Source organism: Ctenocephalides felis, unplaced genomic scaffold (genome assembly GCF_003426905.1).
Source record: "Ctenocephalides felis isolate EL2017-DRISC unplaced genomic scaffold, ASM342690v1 CF-g0.4_SCAFFOLD_03458, whole genome shotgun sequence".
Lineage (NCBI taxonomy): Eukaryota > Metazoa > Arthropoda > Insecta > Siphonaptera > Pulicidae > Ctenocephalides > Ctenocephalides felis.
Genome location: NW_020539612.1, coordinates 1 through 16,378, shown reverse-complemented (window position 1 = coordinate 16,378; position 16,378 = coordinate 1). Strand labels below are relative to the sequence as shown.

Sequence of the window (16,378 nt, the reverse complement as noted above, 5' to 3'; positions counted from 1 at the left end):
CGATACGAGTCATACTTATTGCTACAAGTAAATTTCGCGTTGTCTTCCGATTCACTGTTCATACTCCTATTTGTCTTGTTATTTTTATTTGGGGATGGTTTAGAAATATCTGTATCATCACTACTACTACCGGAATTCACTTTAGATTTACTTTTAACTGGTCTACCCCTTCGCTTATTTTTCTCATTTTCTGATCCACTGATGGAAGGTCTGGACTTATTAGGAGGACGGCCACGCTTCTTGGCTTGTTTCTCGCTGTCTGAATTAGTTTGTTTGATTTTTTTAGGCCTTCCGCGAGTCTTATTTTGCTTCTCATCTGAGACCGTATCTAGTTTTTCCATTGAAATCTTTGATAACCTGTCATCACCGGAGACAGCTTTAGTCGACGACGATGAAAAATCGTTTGAATGAGTTGGCTCATCGTCGCTCGAGTCGGAATCTACTAAACTAGGCAAACGAGTCTTAGTACAGCGCCTTTTCTTCCTAGTATTGGATTTTGGGTATGTATCATTATCACTATCCTCTAAACTTGATAGCAAACTTTCAGGTTTTATATTCTTAGCTTCAGCTAAGACCTCTTCAATATCTTTTGTGCAACTGAAACAGTCTAATTCATCTGGTTGATTTTTTGAACTTTTTTGAAATAATACTGATGATGGAGGGCATCTGTCTACATGCTCTATAGTGTTTGGTATGCTGGGAGATTCGCGAGTATTCTCGGTTTTATTAAAGAAGGAAGCTAAATTCCAGCGAGTTTTCGATTCAGTTTCAATTTCAGGTAACGGAGATACTAAGGCAGGTGTATGCGTCGTACATATTTCTGGATCTGGAAATAAGCCGAATATATGCAAGTTATGGCAGAAAATCTGATAATTTAGGTTCAAAATAAATTAATATAAAAAACACTAGATCAGATCATTGTAACTGATGCAATTTATATCATGAGAGTGTTTGAAAAGCTCACATTTTTTCTGTTTAATACCGTGTTCAACAATTAATATATTTAAACAATATATATTTATAAACAATATACCATAATAATTGATATAGTCAATAGTAAAGATTTCATTTACTGAAATTGAATTTCTAAATACACAAGCTTTCATGCAAAAAATAGTATAAATTATAATAAATAATAAATTTATAATAAATAAAAATAATAAATATACTTCATTCTTGCAACAGTTAGTTATTTTACAATTTCAATTCATAGGTTGAGAAATTAAATAATAATTATTTGTTTCAATCTAATTTTAACTATACTTCACTATTTATAATTAACTTTTTTCATAGTTATTAAATTAATTTGAAATATACACATATATATGAATAAGTTCTTCATGGGCAATACATCAAATAAAAGAAAGATTTAGAAGTTAATCTTTAATTTTTCCAAACGTTTTGATATAAATATGGTCTTACATCCGTAACTTGCGCAGGGCACATAATTTTGCACTATCATATATACACTAACTTGTTTTTTCTTTGTTTTTTGTTGAAAGGAGCATAGCAAAGTATTTGTAAAATATATATTTTGCACCAACTTGTTAGCTAATGCGTATGACTTCGAGGCAATAATGCACACATGCACAATCACACACACACACACACACACACACACACACACACACACACACATATATATATATTAACATATATTATATACATATATATAATTTAAATTCATACCATTTTTAGTAGGTGCAGTTTCTTCAGTAGTGTCATCGCTGGAACTGGAACTCTCCGAACCAGATTCACCTGTGTCATTGCTGCTGGAGTTATTATTACAAGCTGGAGATGGACTCCTTACGATAGGTTTAACTTCCAATGCACATATAGCCACAGGCCTATAAACAAAAGTTATCCAACGTTAATTTAAAAATAATAATAATTTTAAACATGTATGTCAAAAACTTACGGATTGCTTATTGGTTTTGGTTGATAATTTGTGGGATGAGTGACATCTTCATCACTGTCATCAGATAAACTTAAATCACGCTCTAAATCCCTGAAAAATAATATAATACACTAAGTTGAACTTGAAAATATATGTAATTGATACAGATTTTTTATTAATGCAACTTACATGGACTGCCTCCCAGAAGAATGCCTTTGTATCTGAAATATTTTCATAATTCATAAAACCATTAACTTAATTATTTGAATTTGAATTTTTGATATTCAAAAGGTTTAATTAAAATCAAATAAATATTTGATATTTATAAACTTAACATATATCCTATTTAATTAACAAAATATAACTTTTGCAAAAATAATGATATGAAGAAAACCTAATATTTCAAGCTTCCAACATATAGAGTTAATATAAATATCAAATAAGCCGAATATATGTAATGCAAAATTGCATTACAATAGCAATTTTTGTAAATAAAATAGTAAGTAATAAATTTCCAGAAAGTATGAATCATAAAGTACACAAAATTCAATACTCACAAATAAATATAATATAAATTATCACATTATAATCAACAAATAAGATATAGATCAAGGTGTAAAGTATAAAAATTCAATCAAGTACAAAAACATGTTTTTAAGTGGGAAAGTAACATTTATTAATTAATATGAACACATCTAAATTAACTTACATGTAGGACTAGGAATTGGACTTGGCTTCCGAGGACATGGTTCGAGCACCTAAAATGAGGATTTAAAATAATTTTGCCTTTGTTACATATCAATTAACTTATAATGAATAAAATTTTTTAAAATTCATCATTATACTTATTGAAATATAATAATAAATAAAATAATTACTTTTACAAATCCACTGTTAAATTCAAATTTGTGATCTATTTCTTTTCCCGGAGTAGCAGCAATAGAAGTTAGTGGGGTTAAGGGCAACGAGGTCATTTCCTGAAAAATTAATATCATATCAATATTTGATTTTTTAATAGCTTCATTAATATTGAATAGCTAAAGTATAAGTAAATTATATGGCATATATTGAATAATAATATTACCTTCAAAATAGTATCAACTTCATTACCACGCAGACCTACATCACAGTTATTCTGCAAATAGAATGTACAAGATTTTAGTTTCAATTATTTATTAAATATTAAATAAGCATCTCAAAAAATACAAATCTAATATTAGCAAATGCATGTAAAAACATTTTTGAATAATCAAACAGCATTCATCTACAGGCATAAATTTCAAGAGTGAAAGTTATTAAAATTATTGAGGTAAAAATATGTATGAATTTATAAAGGTATTTACAACTATTACATACCGCATAAGAAGAGGGCATCTCTCTCACCATATTCTGATAGTTTCCCATATTAGTATTTAAGGTTAAATTTTTATTTAACCCATTCCTGTTATCAAGATTGCTGACAGAATATTTATTGGGCTGCATATGGTATGAAGAACTACTATTAGTTTTAACACTTGGTACATGTTTGCTGGTATCAATTGGGCAAGTAGGTTTGTAAATATTACTCCTATATGATGAAGAAGGTTTTAGAGTATTAGAAGACATCCGCTGAGATGTTGATCCAGGGCACATATTTCCAGTTGGCTTTTTAAATTCGGGTGGTTGAGATCTGTTCTGCATCCCATTACTGAGTAAATTTGAAGATGGTATTCCATCATGTTTATAACGCTTTTTATCATCCGTCCACAATCTATCGTAATTTCCTAATTTCCTCTGAATCTGTTGTCCCATATCATCAGTACATGATGGGCTTATCTGTATTAAAGTAATGCTTATCAAGAACATCCTCATAACTACACTAACTAAATGCAACATACATACTACTCAACCAATAACAAAAAACTTAAGTTAGCATAAACTTTCACTATGTTTAAGAAATCCCTGACATATACTATTAAAACATTGAGTTTGTGTGGATAGATTATTACAAAAAAATTACATTTAAAGTAGCATCTGACTCTTGTATTTCAAAACAAAATGTTTATCAAAATCTCATCTCAATCGCAATTTAAATTTTGTGGATAAATACAATCATGAAATTTTAACCTGTTTCATGTTAATTAAAATATTTTTGATTATTTATAATAAATGACTGGTTATTGCATTGATTAACTCAAAAATAAACAAATCAGAACTATATATATATATATATATATATATATATATATATATATATATATAAAATATATATTCATGATTTATTAATATCTAGCGAACAAAAAGCATAAATCAATCATATGCTACTATAAAAATCATCCCATCTACCAATGATAAATTAAATAATAAAGTGAGTATTATATGTATAACTGTAACTCAAACAAGCTATTATATTCATCAGAAAAAAATATAAATATATAAAAATGTTTTTAATCACCGAAATAAAATGATGCATTTGGGTATATAAGCTCAAATATATATATCAATAATTAAACATATCTTACTTTAACTGGAGCATCAAATAATTGGTGTTCTGGTTCAGATTCACGTTCGGCTTGTAGTGACATATGAGCTCTGGCTTGTCTTTCTCTCTCGCGAATGCGATCCCTTTCCGCACTAAAAAAAAAATTACCTATTTATCCCAGAAATGATTATTTTTAGGCAACATAAAAAATGATATGTCAAAAACTTACCACATATTACTACAATAAGATCAAATCCAGTTATTCTATATACTGCACTAAACAATACTTTTAATTCAATCAGTTTTCAATAGAAGCTTTCCATTCCCATTTTTCATACAATGACAAAACTCTGAAAAGTGATCATTAAAGACAATAAATGTACATACATCCAAGCTTAATTAAATTTAATGAAAATGCACTTCAAAACAACTTAAAATTAACCCAATTTGCTCTCAGCTCTCAAAAGAAAACAAATGGAATGGTATTTAAATGTCACAAGCAGTTGTCAAAAAAATAAGGTGTATGTATACACATATTAATTTATGGTAAAATTAAAATTGACTAAGCTAATATATTAATATTAATTGAAATATATAGTGCTCTTTTGTAAAAATACTAACAAAAACTTATAAAATGTATGTACATAAATTATAGTAATGTCAGCTTTTACTAAATCAGGTATTGTAATAAAATAATGGATATGTATGTATAAAAAATAATCACCTGGGGCGTTTCTAAATTGAACTTATACTGATTGAATTATATATTGAATAAGTTTTGCATTAAAATTTTGTTGAATGAATTTTACAATATTGATCATATTTCTATCATTTAATTATTCCGATATATTGGCATTAAGGCCGATAAAAATTATACTTTCGATTATAATATCACTTTCAACTTACCGTGGTTTCTTCATGATAAATGATTTATACTATAAATAGTTAAATATAAACCACATATGTCTTGAAAACGAACATATTCCATTTCATTAATATTCCACAAAACACTGCGCACTTAACATGTCCTTATATTTCGGAATATGATTTATTAAATTCCGTCGTGCATCATCTATTACTTATACTGGTCCTGTAAAAGATAATGTTAGACATTTATGAGAGGCAGCTTAATAATTCCGTATGAGTCGGACGTTTCAAGTTATGTATACTTTTCAACAAACTGCTTTTCCATGTTACTTAATTATATCGCAGTACTTTTCTACATCAGAATTATTGTCCATAACACACGCGAAAATTATACTTGACACAGCTCATAAAAAAAACCAGTAGGAATCACTAAATGACATTCATTTAAAAAAAATACTTTGCACAACAACCTCATTTTCCAAAATGTACAAACTACATAAATGAGTAGAAATCAACGTACCTGAACTTGCATTTAATTACAAGATTATAACCACCATTAGAACGCTAAACTACCAATATGGCAAACCATAAACAACTCGAATGCGCTTTCATTTTCGTTTTCATTATAAATATTCTATATTTATTTATTATTATAATTTATTTTCATTCATTTATATATATATATATATATATAATTAATGAAATATTCGTGCTCCATAAGTTGCATACCCCTTTTGTTTTTTTTATTTGTTTCAGTTTTACTCCATACTTTCGCTTTCATGCTTACTAGTGTTAAAAACGCTTAGAATATTTTGTGACATATATTGTTTTTATTTAATTGCAATTAAATGTCTGCAATTAAGAATATATTTCGAAATCGAACAAATCAAATAAGATAATCTTTGCCTAATGCTAAGTACTTAATACTGTGAACATATGCTCGGGACATGATTTCCAACATAATAATAAAAAATTTATCTGTCTATAAACTATTAAAGAGATATAGTTTTTTAGTTTTGAAATATTGAAATTTATTACATATTTTAAACTAATTAAGCTAATATTAAATCGTCCATATACTAATTATTTAAAAAAAAAATTCTTTATTCTCTTTTCTTCAACAGTTGATAACAAACTAATTAATCATTTCACAGACAATATACAGACATTATTAGAACAAAAGCACGTTATTTATACTATAAATTTTGTCATTTCTGTTTTCAGAAACAGACATTCACTGGAGCATTACAAATAATGTATAATGATAAAATGAACATGGTAAATTCATTTATTTCGTAAATTGAATAATGCTTTAGAAGAATGTTTTATTAGTTCATCCTTGGAGAAAAAAAATAAAATACATAAAAAATGGAAAAATTATCATTGTCACCAAATAATTCATGCAATTATTAATTTACAGGCTATTGAAGCCAGTGCAACAAATTATAAATTGATGTAAAATTCAACAATAACATCAACAAATAAACAAGAAAGTTGTCAGTTCAATAGAATCCATCATAATAAAATTAAAACTCATCAATATCAAGAAGGCTTTTAACTAAATTATTAAAAAATATATAAGACTTATATTGTTTTAAATTTAAATATTAAGAATAAAAAACATTTTTTTAAATATTTATTTTATTATTTCAATGGGTATGTGGGGTTTTACATTTATTCAACAATACTTCACTTTTGCAACTTATAAAGAACTACTTATGTATAAAAACTCTATTTCATCAAATGCTTTGATAATGGTCTTTTAAAACCAATAATACTGGTAACATTATAACATATAGATATTGTTAATACTATCTCAAGAGAAGTTATAAAAATTAACTGTGATATCTTAATTTCATAAATTAAATTTATACAAATTTACAAGCTAATCACTGGAATTATTCACGCTATTTTAAATGACTGATAATATATTTATAAAATAAAAATGTAATGTTTGTGCATATCATTACACAACAGTTTACCAATATTCTAAATTGCTTCTTTATGAATATCATTACATATATACAATATTAAAATCAAATTAAACTGTAGGATGCAAGATGTCATTTGCAAAATGATATCCATAGCCACGAAATGCATGATAAATTATTAACGATTTATTATAGTGATATATTTATTAGTTTAGGTTGTTATTTACCATGTATTTTTACTATTTGAAAACAACGGCTCATTCGAATAACTATAAAGAGAATCTCAAATCTACAAGTAAAACTCCATCAATTTCATCACTGCAGATGTAAAATATAAATAAATATTATAAATTAATATCATAAAATATTTTACTTTAAAACATAGACTTGACAAACCAAGCTATATTGTTTTGATCAATAAAATATCATAAGTAATGTAGTTTTAAAATATAAAAATCATTTAAACAAAAAACTTGTTAAACTATCAATTAGTTTATTGTTTAATCAATATAAATATGATTATTAGACTCATTCTTTGGATCATTTAACTATTTCATGAATATTATTCACATAGTATGAAAATATGTCTATTATATATGAAGATGTACATCCCTGAAAAGCCTTGGCTTGGATTTGCTTTGCAATACACATCCACACAAAAGTATCTGAGTAAATTCAAATTTAGGAAATATCTAAATGTCTCTATGAAAAATAAAAAGACAGCTGTGAATCTTAAGTAATGAACTGAGGTAACTTTATTGTATATTTTTATATTATTAAAAATGTTCAGGTATTTAAATATGGCAATTTGATGATTTTGTTGATCTATGTAGTATTATGAGATGATATTTTGTTTTAGAACTTTTTCTAGACAATATAAATCTAAAGAAAATGTTCTAAAACTAATTTTATATAAGATTATTAGATATTTAACTAATTAATGAACTAGATATATACACAAAACAACCATTCATCTCAAAACATGAGAGAACAATTAATGCTATCATTTACATACATCATTTACTGATTTGACCTGTATTCAACTATATAACCGATAACAAATTCAAATTTTGTGCTTCATTTAAAATAAAACATGAATCGAGATGTCCATACTTTAATTACATATAATATGCAACCACACCACTCATTAGAGAGAGCAATTTCACCAAGAATAAAAAAGGTATTAACATTTAAGCCATATAAATATTCCATAATAAAACAATAACATAAAAATCATAAAATATGTAATATATGTATGTATTGTAAAAATCAATTGTTATGATTATATACAATATAATCATAACACTATGACTAAAAGCTGCTCAAAATTTAACTTAGGTGGCCGCTGAATTGAAATTCCACTTGTTCCTCAGAACGCAAAGCTCCGCTATTTTGTAACACTCTACATCAAAGTAGATTTTGGTCCCTGCATTCGTATTAATGTGATATTCCTGTATTATTTACCGAAAATCAAATTAGCAAAAATGATAAGCCAGCAAACAATACCAGCACTCTTATGTGTGGAAAATTATTTTTTTTCTTTTATTTTATATATTTAAAGAAACTATTATCAAATCTATCACACAATATCTCCATATTTCGATCATATCATTCAGCGATTGCTCCATCTCTGAAGAAAATTTTGTTTAATCTTATTTTAAGACTATTGGATACCAATAGTTAGTTAGTTTTGGTTTAGTGCTGTAAGTAGTATGAGTATATTTACTGAGCCTGTGAGGGTGCCCTTCTTGTGACAGGACATGGACTAGTAGCTCCACTCTGATATCAAGATTTCACTAGGTCAGCATCAGTTCTTCTATCTGTTGCCATTAACAGCAAATTCTTGAATTCGACCTCTAATGTTTGACGAGCCTAAATTTGAAAATCAACAATATATGAAAAGATAATGAAGAATATTTGATATATTAAAGGAAATCCATTAAATTAAAATATTAAACAAATAATAATGATGCATATGCAACTTTAGAAAGAATTCCAATAAAATAATATCTTTTAAACCTAACAGAAGTTAAGAAAGCTAGCATGTATTTTTCCCAAAATTATTGTAGTTTGGTTAATAATTTTCTTAATAATGGAATAAAAACATACCTGTATATTTTGTGTTGGTATCTGCAATGCCAAGGCCATACTGTTAGCATCAAAACTTTCATCTAGAGCAATCAAAGCACCATGAACCCCAGATTCGAGTAAATTATTTCCAAATTCCTGAAACACAAAATAATAAAAATTATTTTCGGAAAAATCAATTGTATTACTAAAAACTAAATTAAGCTCACTTTTAACCCAATACTACTAATCCATCTTATTATACGTTCATTGCTCCAGACTAAGACATCAGACACCATAGTCTCTGTCATTTTTCTTCTTTCCTCTAGCGCTGTGCGATCATAGTTCAGTCGTTTCAAACATGAAATACCATACTGAAGACTAGTTCTAAAAAAATACAATGATTTTGTGTCAATTGTATTATAGCTTGTTTTTATGCAGATAAATATGTATATATCATATTATCTTTTTATCCTACCTATGAAAACTATCGACCATTTTTAACTGTCCGCGCAAATCTTTCTTATTTAAATGGTCTAGCATTCTTGCGTCCACAAGACATTCCATAAACGTAGTTCTGTACTGAGGTAAACCAAGACCAGGAAGCCAATAATTGCCTATCCATTCGTGATTCATGTCGCCAAAGGCTAATGTTGTGCGCGATGTCTGAGGAGCTGACGGTGAAGTCAAAGATACCATTTCTTGTATTGCTAAACGTAATTTCAGCCTATGTAGAGGGTTACTTATGCCTAAAAAATAATTCATTTATTAATTAATAATATTAATAATATATATATATATATATATATATATATATATATGAAATTTTATATTTATTAAATTTCATTTATTCGTTCTTTTAACCATTTTGCTACGACAGTGTTTTCCGCAGGAATGGGACGACTGTGCGAGCTAGAAAGCCGCCCAACTATTAGTTACGCAAAATATTTCAAGATTTTCCAAAAATAAAGTTTTGTTTATTTCCAATAAAGAGAAATTGAAACGATCAATTACCTATTTCTCGCTGAATTTCCGTGTCACTCAAGGCGCTCATAATCGCTCCAGATTTTACATTAGCCCTGCATGCAGCAACATACCAAGCGGGCATTCCCACCCACAGTTCCAACCAGGCAACTATCGTCGGCCCGTTCCACAAGGCAAATGGCGTGCCAGCTTTCATAGCTTCAGCTAACAGTTCATGTCTATAGTCATGCTCTCTGAATAAAAAAATCGAAAATAAATGACAATAAATTTAAAAAAAATGTTACTTGTGCAATAATATTCCTACTTCTTTTTCTGCCTTCCATAATCTGCCTTCTGTTGCGTAACTTTCCCTGAATTACTCATTGCATCCACATTGTCTTCTCCGATGGTTGATCCAGCCAATGATAAACCACTCATGGAGTTCATACTTAATGAACCATCTCCTGGCATCCCTGAATCTTTCCCTTTCACCTATACAAAATAATAAATAAAATTTAAAATAGTTTTTATAAGGCATAAGAATATAAGTATATATACCATTCATTGTAGGTAGTAATAATCAGACATGAAAACTTTTCAACTAACCTTTTCCTTCTTGCTGAAGAATCTGCCAAGTGAACTCTTGATGCCCTTCTTCTTCTGTGCGGCGCTGACCGCCGACTCCCTCAGGTGCGGATAAGCGTGACCATGGGCCGACATGGGGGTGTGCACGGCCATATTGTTGTGCCGATGCAACGAGTCTTGGCTGCTGTGACGAGAGGACATGGGTGATGGTGTCGTTGTCATGTAAGCCATCTGGTTGTTCGGCCTACAGTATTTGCAACACACGCACTACAGAGCTACTACATTTCATAATTGCAACACGTTGGATAGCAAATGAAATTAAAGGGATGAAAATAAAGAATGAAAACACGCCTTCAACCGGAACGTTCTATTATGGAACTTACTGAATCACTGATGACAGCAACAAATTCAAAACTTATTATTCAAATCTTATCAATTGTTGGAACCGAAGAAGTATAAATGTAAATATCATATTTTAAACAATGCGTCATACGATGCTATTTATCATTCGATTATTGAAATGCAAAATCTATATCTGAATAGTGATTCAAATTCCAATAAAAGTGCGCTCGGTCTGAATACAACCTGCTGATCTCATCGCCAGTTTTAGTACACATTGGTAAGATAATTTCACAAACTAAAATCGTTAATAATAATTACTTTCGTAAACTACATAATTGATATAATTGAAAACGTAAAAAGTCTTTTCAAAAGGTACAAATGGTAAAAAAACGATTTTAATTATCATATAGCTTCACGAAATTGACGATGAAGATCAAATCACTCGATGTCATAGGAGTAAGTAAGGAATAAAACAGGACAATGAGGTAAATGCAACACGGACCCTAAAACACTTCGACAGATTTGTGAAGATTCCGTTATTTTTATGTACATCATGCGATGATACAATTTAAAATATAACAAAAATCTTGAAGCATTGAAATTAGTTCATTTTAATTAGATGAACCGCAATAAAATCATAAAAAATTTGAACATTAAGTAGCATATAGACTGAAGCCGCGCATTACTAACTATTCTTTAAAATGAATCATTTTTATTTAAATTAATAAAATAAGCAGTTGAAGCCAACATTGCTTATTGTAAAAACTTTACGGCGTCAGTCCGAAACTCTAGAAAACAAATACACACTAGCAAAGTACAAAATTCGTGTATGTATTTTGTGTGAGAATAAGTATGTTAAATGTAAAGTATATATACACGGCTAATAGTTTTTAAAGGTCTAATATATATCTGTATGTACATAATAATAATGAGATAAATGTAACACTAATTGTAAGAAAATATTTACACGCCCATAACATTCGATTGAAATAATTAATTAATTAAACAATGTAAATTTTCATTACTAATTGTAAGCCACGATGCTGAAAATAAAATCACATTCTAAGAATGTTTTTAATTATCTATGATTTATATCATCACAAGCAATGTTTCATAAATTAAATAATTTATTAATGCAGAAAGCGAGCACTATTTCTTCTAATATGTTCTCAAACTTTTAACCTGATATTTGGGAATCCGAGTCCAGTCTGTAGACCCATTGAATGTCTTTATAAGGAAAACAAGATGTATCTATTAAAAATTTCATACAGACCTACACTTTAAATATTTAGTTCATTTAGAGAAATGATATTGTCAATGTAAGAGCAGTATAATAACATGAAATCCTAAAATTATAACCGGTATTACGTGTACGATAAAATATTTGCTGTGTGATAATCTGATAATTTTGGCCATATACCTTCTCAATTCTTCTTGACTGTACGCCAACGCCTGCGCTACACGTTCTAACCGAAGCGACCGCGCTGTAAGTGGAGAAGTTCCGCCAGAACTGCTATCAGCACCTGCAACCATCGCGTGCAGTTCCTCCCTGGATACATCCGCGCTCAGAGGAGCCAATTGTAACTAAAATTAAAAATAATGATTTGACTATTCTCTATAAAATTTTAAAATTAATTGTAGTACCTGACTAGAAGGAAGGGACTCGGATAATTGTCCAGGGCTTAATGATGCTGCATATTGATGCAGGTGAGCAGGAGACATTGATGCAGGAGCCTATAATATTATAAATTTAATAAGAACAAAAACGTAAGATATACTCTTCAATTTAAATAGCTTTTAAAATTGTACAAAGACGGATGTTATAGTTCGAGAAAGTCAAAATTAGCGGCAGAAAATAATATCAAAATTATGAAGTATATCATCATTCATTTACTGACCGTGTGGTATTTGTGTAAGTAATCCCGATTAGGTGAATGGTGTGATTTAGGTGTAGAGCGTCCGCTTACGGGTGGCGATTGACGCTCCACACTGCGCCCGCGACTCAGCAAATTCATATGTTCCAGACTACCAACACGCGATTCCAACTCCTCCGCTCGTGCCTCTGTGCTTTGCTTTTCCTCTTGAATCAATCGGATTTCATTATTGATGGCGTCCAATTGCTCTTGAAGCATCATCGCTAGTGTCTGCGCGTCCGTGTGTCCAGACGGCGACAGGATATCGGTAGCGCTGAATAAGCTTTCATTGTCATCCGCTTCTGCGTCGCTCGAGACATCGAACGCTTGTTGAACATTTGCTAAAACATGTGCCTGTTGCAATTTTTCCCATTCCTGCTCCGCCAATGTTCGAGCGCCGAACGGTAGCTTGTTCGAGTCGTCTTCCAAACCAGGCCTAGGCTTATTGACTCGTCGGGATAACGAATGAGTGTCAAAACTAGTTCTACTATCACTCCTCGCAAATGATTTAGGGTCGACAACTGCATTCGGCGAAAGGCTACGAGTCAATGCGTCCGTCTGTTGGATGTTAAATGCTATTTCTTGCTGCAACATTTGTCTTTTAATATTATCAATTTCTAAATGCGATTTGGCTAATTCTTTCATAATTTCCGTCTTTTCCGCTTGATATTCTTCTGCAATCTTACGTGCTTTTTCTAATTCTTGGGTAAGAATATTCTTTTCGTCTAAGGCGTGCATCCTTTCTTTTAAGTGCACTTGCAATCTGTCGTTTGATTCTGACAAAAGTTTATCGACAGTTGTCGACAACTTAGTGTTATGTTCTTCATTCATTTTTAGGCGCTGATTTAACCTCACCAATTCAGCGTTTTTTTCTTCCAAATTGGCTTCTAGTCTTTGTATGCGATCTTCTGCAGTGCCATGTCTTTCCTGAGCCTAAGATTAGTAAACAATACAGTACAAATACAAAATATGCTGTTTGATAAAAATGTATGTAGCACAGTAAAAAGAAATCGACCATTCGTATAAAATACATCAGGTGCGATTATTTCATTTTTACAGTTGTACATACAAGATAAACAACTTAATAAACTTATACTGGATTGATAATTGAATGAATTAAAAAGGTTAAAACTAAACTAATTCTAGTGATGCGATTCTAATATATCAAAATAAACTTAAAATTATACAATAACTATATAATTTTTGTGTAAATTTTTGTGTATAATTTTTTGTGCATATATTTAGTACCAAATGAGCATTTTGAGTGAATGACAATTGTATAATTTTTTTGGTTTGTTTATGATATTGTTTGTGAAATTAGTGGTTTTGTAAAAACTATTCTAACTTTAAAACTAAAAAGAGAAAAAAGACACAGGTAGACGCTTCATCACGTTATCGTACCTGTCCCCTCACCTGGGTGAGCGCGTCCATTCTAGCTTTAAGTTGCTCCTCCATTTCTGGAAGTTTCGAAAATTGTGCTAATTTTTGTTCAGATAGCTCTAATTTTTCTTGTATAGCTGCTATTTTCTCTTCTTGCAACTGAAATGAAATGTGTCAGAGATAATAACGCAAAGCTATGTGCTAACATTAAAAAGCAGCAAACCTTCAGTTGTGCAATTTTATGTTGTAATTCTTGTTCCAATTTCTCATTGAGATCGTGCAGTGATGTTGACTCCCGCTGTGCATTTAGATAACGTTTTTCTAATGTTGCTATTCTTTCTTCCTGATCTTCCTTCTGGGCGACATTCTCTCGTAAATCACGCTGAAGTTTCGAGCAAGTATCTTGCGATTTTAACAATTCTTTTTGAGCTTTTGATAAATTCTCTTCCATTTCACCAATTCTATTTGTTAACTCCGCTACCCTCCTTTGCCACGAACTAATTTCATTAGTCTGTAAAAACGATCATGTGCAATAGAAAACAAATAAATGAAAATATCTTCATCTAGGAAGAAATGATACCTTATTTGGTATTGGGTTTTCACTAGGTTCTGGCTGTCCATTTTCTTTTGTTCTTTCTTCCAAATGATTTTGTGTAGAAGGCACTGCTCCTGATTTGTATTGTGTCAACTATAAAATTTTAAAAGTAATATATATTATATAACAAATGTAAAACCATCTTATTGTTCAATTGTAAATGCATTTACTTCTTCTTTGGTAAGTGCTAATTCCTCTTCTAAGGAAGTATTCCTTTCTAAAGCGACTCGCAAACGTTCTCGAACCTGAAGTAAAAATTAACGACTTTTTATTATGCTTTTGATAAAAATACGTTTAATTAGAAACTACCTTTTCGTCTAATGCTTTGTGGTGCTCAAAAAGACTCTTCAATGCTTTAAGTACTTCTACCTCAGACGAGACTCCAGATTGTGCCGCCGCCTGACGTTTGACAACAGTCATACGAAGGGATCGCTCATGTCTGGAAACTAGACATTCCAAATGCTCCAACAGCAGCTATCAAAATAAGTTGAGAATTTAGTCTATAGTTCCACACATTAAAAGTAAAACATATGTATACATATATATTTCATATATGTATCTAGTTTGTGTTTTTACGAAACATCGAATTACATGAAAATAAAGTTTAAATTCAAACATAAAGCGTCATTACTATAAGATGAAAAGTTCGAAAATCAAAAATATTTTTGCAACCAATAACAATTAATTTCACATATTCATGAATTTCTTAATTGTTTTTAAGATTTGTTTAGACTCTTACCCTTGTATTATTCCGTTCAGCTTTAAGCTCGGAAATTTCTTCTTCCCGCTCCAAAAGATGTTCCCTAGCTTGATTTAACTCTTTGGTAAGTGTGGCAAATTCCTGCAGCAAACAAATATTTTATGGTTAAAGTTATAAACAATAATTATTATTTACATTATTACGTATTCATCGAGAGATTCAATTATAAAGCAAAAAAAAAATTAGATCAAAACTAAAATATGAGATTCCAGAAAATGTGAAGAAAAATCTAATTTATTTTGTTGTTTAGAGTATATTATGTGATTATATGTTTTTTAATTTATCGAAAGAATCGAGACTTTTGAAACTTTTTTACTCACAAGAAAATATAGTAATTCAAAACATAAATCACCATAAAACTAATCAATGAAATACATGAAACTAAAGGATTATTTTATAAAAAGAAAAAAAATTATAAAATACTATAAAATTTGTATATTTTTCAATATATAAAAGTATTGCTACTGTAATAATATTAAAAATTTCAACGCTCATTCAGTAGTTTAACGATTTTAAGAAACCATTTTTCAGTATTTACGAAATTTAAATTAGAGCTTTTAAAAATTATAAAAAAGTAATTACGATTTAAAAAAAGAAAATAGCGTGCTTTTTCGAGA

The 16,378-nt window shown here is 29.6% G+C and overlaps 3 protein-coding genes across 3 annotated transcripts; all 3 read right to left on the bottom strand.

Annotated features, from left to right (window-relative positions):
- Positions 1-15: 15 nt before the first annotated feature.
- Positions 16-2,133, bottom strand: LOC113382481 (suppressor protein SRP40-like; the record flags this gene model as incomplete). Its single annotated transcript, XM_026620828.1, has 4 exons — positions 2,087-2,133; positions 1,919-2,008; positions 1,690-1,847; positions 16-826 (listed from the first exon to the last, which is right to left on the bottom strand). Coding segments are annotated over exons 1-4 (1,106 nt in total), but the record flags the coding sequence as incomplete, so codon positions are not given.
- Positions 2,134-2,888: 755 nt separating this feature from the next.
- On the bottom strand, positions 2,889-5,682 carry LOC113382479. The gene is made up of 6 exons (XM_026620825.1): positions 5,528-5,682; positions 5,265-5,448; positions 4,399-4,510; positions 3,254-3,712; positions 2,982-3,032; positions 2,889-2,915 (listed from the first exon to the last, which is right to left on the bottom strand). The coding sequence occupies exons 2-6, from the start codon at positions 5,276-5,278 to the stop codon at positions 2,889-2,891; spliced, it is 663 nt and encodes a 220-aa protein (XP_026476610.1). The 5' UTR covers positions 5,279-5,448; positions 5,528-5,682.
- A 2,525-nt stretch (positions 5,683-8,207) lies between these two features.
- On the bottom strand, positions 8,208-15,845 carry LOC113382480 (liprin-alpha-1-like). Its single transcript, XM_026620827.1, has 16 exons — positions 15,741-15,845; positions 15,311-15,475; positions 15,172-15,246; positions 14,987-15,094; positions 14,630-14,917; positions 14,440-14,565; positions 13,012-13,959; positions 12,758-12,847; positions 12,534-12,697; positions 10,793-11,015; positions 10,512-10,678; positions 10,238-10,440; positions 9,702-9,972; positions 9,454-9,610; positions 9,266-9,382; positions 8,208-9,028 (listed from the first exon to the last, which is right to left on the bottom strand). The coding sequence occupies exons 2-16, from the start codon at positions 15,419-15,421 to the stop codon at positions 8,942-8,944; spliced, it is 3,135 nt and encodes a 1,044-aa protein (XP_026476612.1). The 5' UTR covers positions 15,422-15,475; positions 15,741-15,845; the 3' UTR covers positions 8,208-8,941.
- Positions 15,846-16,378: the final 533 nt, after the last annotated feature.

What these genes read in the sequence shown, in the direction of transcription:
- LOC113382479 (XM_026620825.1), bottom strand. An exon ending in TATTTGATGCTCCAGTTAAA is followed by an intron (nt 3,713 to 4,398) that starts GTAAGATATGTT and finishes ACTTTAATACAG; the next exon opens with ATAAGCCCATCATGTACTGA. An exon ending in AAGTTGATACTATTTTGAAG is followed by an intron (nt 2,916 to 2,981) that starts GTAATATTATTA and finishes ATATTAATGAAG; the next exon opens with CTATTAAAAAATCAAATATT.
- LOC113382480 (XM_026620827.1), bottom strand. Translation starts at nt 15,421, where the DNA reads ATGACTGTTGTCAAACGTCAGGCGGCGGCACAATCTGGAGTCTCGTCT. An exon ending in ATAAAATTGCACAACTGAAG is followed by an intron (nt 14,566 to 14,629) that starts GTTTGCTGCTTT and finishes ATTTCATTTCAG; the next exon opens with TTGCAAGAAGAGAAAATAGC. An exon ending in TACCAACACAAAATATACAG is followed by an intron (nt 9,029 to 9,265) that starts GTATGTTTTTAT and finishes TTTCAAATTTAG; the next exon opens with GCTCGTCAAACATTAGAGGT.